The sequence below is a fragment of the Nicotiana tabacum genome, chromosome 18 (genome assembly GCF_000715075.1).
Source record: "Nicotiana tabacum cultivar K326 chromosome 18, ASM71507v2, whole genome shotgun sequence".
In the NCBI taxonomy this organism is placed as follows: Eukaryota; Viridiplantae; Streptophyta; class Magnoliopsida; order Solanales; family Solanaceae; genus Nicotiana; species Nicotiana tabacum.
The window spans coordinates 17,061,926-17,070,110 of record NC_134097.1 but is presented as its reverse complement, the minus strand read 5'-3'; the positions used below and the strand labels follow the sequence as shown (position 1 = coordinate 17,070,110).

The 8,185-nt window shown below is 36.5% G+C and overlaps 1 protein-coding gene across 2 annotated transcripts; it reads right to left on the bottom strand.

Annotated features, from left to right (window-relative positions):
- Nucleotides 1–311: 311 nt before the first annotated feature.
- On the bottom strand, nucleotides 312–6,871 carry LOC107790981 (putative chloride channel-like protein CLC-g). Of its 2 annotated transcripts, none has more exons than XM_016612958.2 (7): nucleotides 6,570–6,871; nucleotides 4,894–5,094; nucleotides 4,303–4,480; nucleotides 3,479–3,741; nucleotides 2,377–2,646; nucleotides 1,146–2,274; nucleotides 312–635 (listed from the first exon to the last, which is right to left on the bottom strand). In XM_016612958.2, exons 1-7 carry the CDS (start codon nucleotides 6,758–6,760, stop codon nucleotides 501–503), a joined length of 2,367 nt encoding a protein of 788 aa, XP_016468444.2. In that variant the 5' UTR covers nucleotides 6,761–6,871; the 3' UTR covers nucleotides 312–500. The 2 variants fall into 2 exon arrangements, with proteins under 2 accessions (XP_016468444.2, XP_016468446.2); XM_016612960.2 differs by having other exon boundaries at nucleotides 4,894–5,086; nucleotides 6,570–6,870.
- Between the last annotated feature and the right edge of the window lie 1,314 nt (nucleotides 6,872–8,185).

Below are 8,185 nucleotides of genomic sequence, written 5' to 3'. Positions count from 1 at the left end.
GGGATAAGGTCTGCATACACACTATCCTCAAGACCCTACTTGTGGAATTATACTGGGTTTGTTGTTCTTTTTCTCGACAAACATATAGAACTTCAAATCAGGATCTTTGGAGGGGGGGGGGGTAGCTGGGTAGGTGAAGTCTCACCCTGCAAAAGGTTTAACCCGCCCCACCCCGCTTAGCATTTTTCTCTATTTTTAAGAGACTGTTAAGTCTGTTAGCGGATGGTAGCCTGAAGAGAAAAAATGGAACACCATTGCTTCGTTTGCAATGTAGAATCAAAGGGAAAAAGAGCATGACAAAAATGAAAGCATTTATTCATAACTGAATTGATTGATAGAAGCTACATAAATACAGAATCCGTCTAAAGAAGACCCTTAGGATCTTTGATTTGACAAGGAAACTATGGAACAAAAATTATAGCACTTAGCATCTTGCAGCCATGTTGTACAGCTCTATTCACATACCTCAGCAGGACTGTTTTAGAAGTCTGATGTAATCGCTAAAATAATTTAACCAAGGGAGGTAACTTGAACCTTAATCTTTTCCACTTGCTCTTAGCCAAGGATGGATGCAAGCTTAGCACATGCTCTGGCATGAAATCATGCCTTGTAATAATACCCACAACAGGTACTCTCTGCAAACAAGAGAACAACAATTTCTAAACGCAGTCAAAGAAGATGAATATACGGTCACTGGGAGAATAAATAGAAGACATGATCTACGAAACATATTTCCCTCCAAGAAGTAACACTTGCATTATCAACATGGTGGATGAAATAGGAATAGTAAATTAAGATTTAACAATTAGGCAACTGTTAAAACTTCATCCCATGAGAAGAGGACGTTAATGTTGACGGAAGCAAGAAACAAACAAGATGTAGAAAGAAAAAGAAAACTAGGAACTTAAAGACCAGAAGTGTTTCATATCAAATACCTGAAAAAGCACAAGGTGTTGGTGAAAGAATGCATTCATGAATGAATATAAACAGGTACCGAAGTCATAAACTAATGCACAGATAGATACTTCAGGTTATGCTAATGCATCTTTTATTGACTGCTGAATTATTTTTAGGAACAAGATATAGCTTCCAAGAAGATCATCAAAAAAGAATTTGCAAGAGAAAAGATGAGAAACAGTTCTTACCCCAGAAACCTTGGGTATTACCAGCAGATGCCTTAAACCAACTTCCCGGAAGAGCACAAGAGCCTTCGCCAAGGACATAGTCTCTACAACAGTGTAGGGTGAAGTGTTACAAAAAGGATGCAGATCTATAAACATATCCATCTCTTCATCTGTCAATTGTATATTTTCCACTCTGTCTCCATGGTCTAAACCCTTCTTTGCAAAATCATCAGCTGAAAAGTGGTTAAAGGCATCGGATCCAGCAGGTACAGGATCTCGAATAAATGCTTTTTTCTTTAGCAATTCAACGAGATGTGCACGAAGTATCAAACCAAATAGAACTGGTGAATGGGAAAGTGGGGGCTCATCCACCACCGGGAAACCATTATGCCCTGTAGTTTTGAGGACATGAACTATGTTGCCAACTTTCTCAATGCCACTGAAGAGCTGGAGTGGGCCTGTGACCACATCACACACTGCCAGTTGTCTCAAATAAGGTTCAGCATGACTTTCCAAGTAAGGGAAACCCTTCAACCTCATTATGAGATCATATATATTCCCATTAAATGTATCAGCTACAGTTTTGGATATAAGAAGAACTAGCATCATTAGAGGCAGCAAGAGGAGGTCATTAGTCAACTCTAGGATAATTACGCATAACGAAACTGTCATTCTCATAGAACCCCCAAGAAGGGCAGCTGAACCTAAAACAGCAAACAGGCCATGGTTAAGAGTCGAGTGCGAACCAAACATCATCCCAATAAATCGACCATAAGCAGCACCTGTCACAATGACAGGCACAAAGAGACCTGCCGGTGCGACTATCCCATAACTAAAGATGCTCAGGAAAAAACAGGTGATAAAGAAAATTAGCATCGAGAGATGGTGAAACTCAGCATCAGTATCCTTGCTGAACAGGTTTTTGATTGCATCATCATTTGTGTTGAAAAATAGACTGGCAAGATCATTGTAGTGACATGGAGGACATTGAAACTTCTTATAGTTACCATTCCGTCCAATTGTGGGGCAAGGTTCTGATGTATCTGAAGGGCAAGGGCGGCAAGACGCCAACCATGGTAATCCAAATAGAAGACAAGATGTGAAGATGGAGATTGCAAGAGCTAGAACTATTTTATAAGCAGCTCCTCTCCTGAAACCCAAAAAAAAAAAGGAGCGACATGAATATTTTGAACTTTATCATGCCTTGAAGAAAAAAGAATATGAAAAGCTAAAAGTCAAAGCAAGATCATACTCGTTAATTCGGTTATAAATCCGCAGAACCCTATCCTGTAAAAAGTTGTATAAACTTCCCCATATGCCTCCAAAAACTGCTAGAAAAAGAACAGGAGGCACATCCCAGATATGATATGCGCTATTAGCTGACGTGACATCGAACATTATGAGACCTCCTTTACCAAAGAGTCCACATTTTCCACTCAAACAAACATCAATCAAAGCCCGAAGCACAATTGCAACCACAGCCGTAGTGAAAAAGGCTCTCCACAAGAGAGCACTTCTCCACCTGCATCACAAAGGAAGTGCTTACAATGTCAAAAACAAAAGGGAATCCACACAGAAGTATGAGAATTATATTAATTCTCAACAAGATCACTTCTCAAAAAACAATATATACATACTTAAATACTACAGCTACATTTCCTAGTTGAAGATCTATATTTGAATCAACTCATGTAGATGTCAAAGCAATTAACATAATACTAAAAATACTAGCTCTTAAAAAGAATCAATGCAGATGTTTGGTAATCAAACTTGGCTAATATCAGGTAATATACAGTTGCATCAAGTAAAATCTGAGCATATTCAAATTCCCCAATAAGACCGCTTTCCATCACAGAGGAAGTAAATGCAGTGTGTTGGGTGCTGGGGTGTATTAGGGAGTCTTATGCATAGTTAAGTGGAAAAAATAGATATTCAGATAAAACAAACAAATCTAAGGTATAATGATTAAGGCTTCTCTCTCTCATAATTGTCAATCTAGGATATTTTGCAAGTCCATATCCTCTCCCACAGTCTCAACCTGAGAATTCCAAAGCTCATGCACGACATCTTTTGTTGAAGAGCTACAATAACTGCTTCAGGGTATTCCATCCTTTAGATATAAATTATAACTTAAAAGAGAAAGTGGAAGCCACCAACTATAAGGCAATCCCAAAAAGCCATATTTGTTGGATGCTGAAGTCCAAATATCGACATCATGCATAATATCAACCATACAAGAGAGAAAATCTACTATAATCTTAGTAACACAAATATAGCGATAAGGACTATTATCTCCCAGAAACCTTTTGGTCTAGCAAGAATCAGATAAAGCATGTACACTTTTTTAAATATACCAAGATGCCATTTCTTCTAGAGCGAACAACAGACCACCAACAGGAGCTCGAAAAGCAGCAGCCATCCCAGCAGCTGATCCACATGTTACGAGATCTCGTCGATCTCTATCGTTTTTAAAATACTTCAGCCATTTCCAAGTCAATCCATACTTCTTTGAACCGCCTTGACCCATTAGTGCTGCAATACAAGCACCTGTGTGAACCATGGGACCTGCTTTTCCAATTACAAGAGATCCTGATACGGCAGAAATGCTGCCAACAATCTGTTCATTAAAGTTTCATGTAAGAACATTTATGAAGCATAGGATGAGGAGGAAAAAATGTATGTATCCCTCGGGCTAAGCATGAACAGAATTCTCTTTCAAATAACAATCACCTAGCTTCATCTGATGCTAGTGCTGGAAATTAACATCAAGGCCTGGATGTTTCTTAGGGAGCTCTAGATTTCACATTACAAAGAAGTTGCTTTGTGTCCAAACAAGTTGCTCTGCTATCTAAACCTCGTAAAAACCTAAAACTCATCCAAAATCACTTAAGAGCATTCGTGAAAATATTATTTCCATAAACCAGAATCTGTCTCGCCTTAAAAGTGCAAATAAAAGTAATGCCCTCCTCTCTGAGCTCACTTATGTAGTATGAAATGCAAATCCACATATGAGATTAATTGATCAACCATGCAATTCTCATAATCCACAACTCATGCAATCATTCCCCAACATATAATCCACCACCAACCCAGAACTGAAACATTAGTAGATAAATGCAAAAACTGGATAACGAAAAAAAGGGCATTCAAATGAAAAAGCAATTTAAGGTCACTTTACCTTGACAAACAAAGTTCTCAGAGAAAATATTGCTGGTGCATCTACACCATTCAAGTAAGCCTTAACTTCAGGTATACCTGAACCAGCAGCCTCTGGTGCGATAAAAGCGGTAATTAGGCCGGCAAATAATGTCAAACCAAAATTGGAAGATGCAAATACAAGAAAAGCCGTTGTATACCTGTTCCAATATTTCACAAATCATTCACCTCAAAACACATATTCATAAAAGAAAATCAAATATTTTCTATTTTTAAATATAACAGAAATCATAAATATTCCACTCCACAAACTTAGAACACAGAACAGGGTTATTTCCCATATTCCATAGTTAAACCCCAGAAACACATATAAAAGTATTTATATGAACATCATATTCCAGTCAGTAACTTAAAAGAACAACAGGGTTAATATCAGGCTTGTGTAAGCAATTTGTTATATTTTTGAAGTATAAGAACTTCAACTGAGATGAAATAGCAGCAGATATCAGTCATTGGCAGGGGAATATTGTATTATATCAATAAATAATCTCAACATACAATCAAAGCCATAGGTGGGTATTAAATGAAAAGTTATGAATGAAAGAGAAGTTACCTTCTCGCTAGCATCATATTAGAGGTAACCACAAATTTCGTTCCAGCAATATTCTCAACAGCAAGATTGTTACAGAAACCAACAAGGCCGACAAGCAATCCAATGAAAAAGCACATCATCCATTTCATGAATATGTACTGCAATGTCTGAATCTTCTCTCCCCTCCTCCAGTCTTGCTTGAAATAATCATTCTCTGAGATTCTTCAACCAGGAAAATCATCATTATTAGGCTTCATTTATTTGCCAAACTAATCATAGAAAGGGAAAGAAAGAGGAAGCATTTCCACAAAAAATAGAAAGAAACTGGAATTAAAAACAGTCTTTATTTTGGGGTCAATGAAGTGGGGCGAGAACCATTAGATTTTAGGTTCAAATCCCAGTGGAGACAAAAACAAAACATTAGGTGATTTCTTCCAATCTGTCCAAACCTTAGTGGGCAGGGTTACCCGATAGTTTTGTTGGTGGGAGGTAGTAGGTATTGGGTAGAAGTAGTCGAGGTGCACGGAGCTGGCTGGGCACTACCGACATAAAAAAAAAACAGTCTTTATTTTGCAAGCTCCAACTATATCTTTTTTTTATAAGGTAAAGTTTTATTCGAAAACAGTACCAAGATAGTACGTGAGCAAATACAAAAGGTAGGACTTGTTTTACATAACATAATCAGAGATTCTAACAAGTTAAGCATATCATTCAAATTCAAAGCTAAATTCCCTTCCATCCGATAGTACAAATTCTGCATACATCTATATTTAACGACAGAGAGCATCTCTTTTTTATCTTCAGAACATCTCCTATTTTTTTCAATCCATATAATCCAGGAAATGCACAGAGGCATAGACATCCAAACCTTCTTGTGAAATCTGCCAGTATAATATGTCTTCCAAATGTATCTTCCTTACCATATCCAATTTCCTTTTTGCTATACCAAACAAATCTTTGATGTAAATACTCTTACAAATTTGGCTGAATACAATAATAATAATAAGCAAATATATCAAATATCTAATCCAAATTATTGTACTAGACTTCCAAAACTCAAAGAATATAGATGAGTCTTAAGCTAGTATATAGTTTTTTTTTTTCACCACAAATACAAGGACTTGTTAGAGTAAAAAGATCTTTTTTTATGATAACCGAGAAGTTCCCAGGGCCAGCGGCACATGATTCGAGACTCGGGCGACCACAGGCTTTTGTCACATCGCGTGCTCTTACCACTAGACCACAACCTTGGGCACAAAGTAAAGAGTGATCTTTTTTTTTTTTCTTTTTGTGAACTGTGGAATTGTTCTTTCCTATCTCTCATATTCTCCCAAACTCCTGGTTACATACCGAAACTCTAACCAATGATGCATACAACTCGAAATTTTCTAAGCATAGAACTATGGAATTGGACCCCTAAAAAACTGAATTTTCCACAATATAGTCAGTAGAACTGTAGATACAGACATAATTAGAATAGCTATTGAAACAAAAAGGAGTACTAAAGCAACTTAAAATTCACGAATAACGACACTCGAACGAACATGTATACTTCGTGTATGCTATTGCAAATTACACACACATTACAACATACATACATACATACATACATACATACATACATATATAACCAGGTACACCGTACGCGCACACACACACACGGAGATAATTTAGTAATTTAGAAGAAGGAGACAGACTCGTAATCGAGGCTTTCGATTGGGCAGACATTTGAGCCGACGATGGCGACCTGAGAAGTGGTGTTGGATGCTGATCGACGGAGGCCGTTGAGCAGTAGTGGCCGAGTGAGGGACTCCTCGTCTGCCTCCGTCTCCGGCGACGGCGCCGTTCCCGGTAAACCATTTGGAGCTGGAGAGATGAGTAGGGACATAGGTATGGGGTACGGGTAGGGGTAAGGGTAGGGGGTGGGTGATTCAGGTAGTTGGTGTTTGATGGCAGTTACGGAAGAAGCAGAAGAGATGAAGTTGGGATAGTATATTTATATCAGTTCCCAAAGAGACAAAAGGATTTATATCTCCTAGTAGTGTTTGGACAATATTTAGTTAAATTGGAAAAAAATCTATTTAGAAAAATTAAGTTTTTTTCTCCAACCATTTGAAGTTAAGTTGAAGTTTTTGAAAATTATTTTTATAGAAATTTATTATAAATTAAAGGTGAATTTAAAATTTAAATTGGATGGGTTTCGTTTTTAAAGTTTCTAGAAGCCAATTAATTGGAAAAATATCAATTCAATAAATACATAATATAATACATCGGAAATATTCTATTTTAATATAAAATCATTTTCATGAAATCACGTGGTTTATCACGATTTACGAGTCATATTAATTAATAAAATCAACAATTTCACACGTTTTATCATTTCTGCTATAACGCCTTCCTTTCTATTTTTGTCGCGCTTCTCATCTATAATCTTTTTCCTTTTGTCCTCCAGAATTATGTTGCACGCCAGTGAACTTCTCTATATATGAGGGAAGTTTCTTAGTTGCAATTTTCGTGATAATTACAAGACGATAATTTCCTGAATGAGGAAGTTTCGTTTCGTTTAGGAGCTTAAGTAAAGAATATTTTAGTTTGTTAACTCAAGTATAAAAGAGAAAATGAGAGTTGAACAGTGACTCGTTCGAAGGAGAGCCTTGGATGAACGATACAGTTATATCTGTTTGACATATAGTTCACGAGTTCGCACCGTGAAAACAGTCACTAATACTTATATTATGGTAGGTTGTCTATATTATATCTCTTGGGTGAGAATCTTTGATGGAGACCTTACATGAATGCGGGATACATTGTGTTTTTTAACGGTGACACATTAATAAAGTTATTGTTTTAATATATTCCAGTGGTATATGATTCAATTATTGTCAAATCCTATCTTTTTCTGCTATGAACCACGCAATCCAAAGAAAAAATGTTTATAGTATATAATATTGAAAGAGAAGATCATTGTCGCATAGCTGTGCGTTGGAATATGATTGATTAGGATGGAGACAGTTTGTGGTTTAAATATTTTGCGAGTGAGAGACGAATTAGGATTTAAACTTTAAATTATTTTATTACTAAACACATATTATAATTTGTTAATAAGTTTATAATTTATTATTTATTAAAATTTTAATAGCTTTTCAGATATATATTTATATTTCAGTGTTTAAAATATTAAAACTCAATTGAACCCATAGAAAACGTATGGGGGAGCTCGGTGCATTTGCATCTATACCCGCTTTTTGGTTCACGTTTTAACTTGTACTCGCTTTGGAAAAAAAAATTGCAAGCGTACCCACTTTTTCGCGTA

Coding starts and splice junctions, on each gene's coding strand:
- LOC107790981 (XM_016612958.2), bottom strand. CDS start 6,760: ATGTCCCTACTCATCTCTCCAGCTCCAAATGGTTTACCGGGAACGGCG. Junction 2,647..3,478: donor CTAGAAGAAATGGCATCTTG/GTATATTTAAAA, acceptor TTTGTGATGCAG/GTGGAGAAGTGCTCTCTTGT. Junction 2,275..2,376: donor ATTTATAACCGAATTAACGA/GTATGATCTTGC, acceptor TTTGGGTTTCAG/GAGAGGAGCTGCTTATAAAA.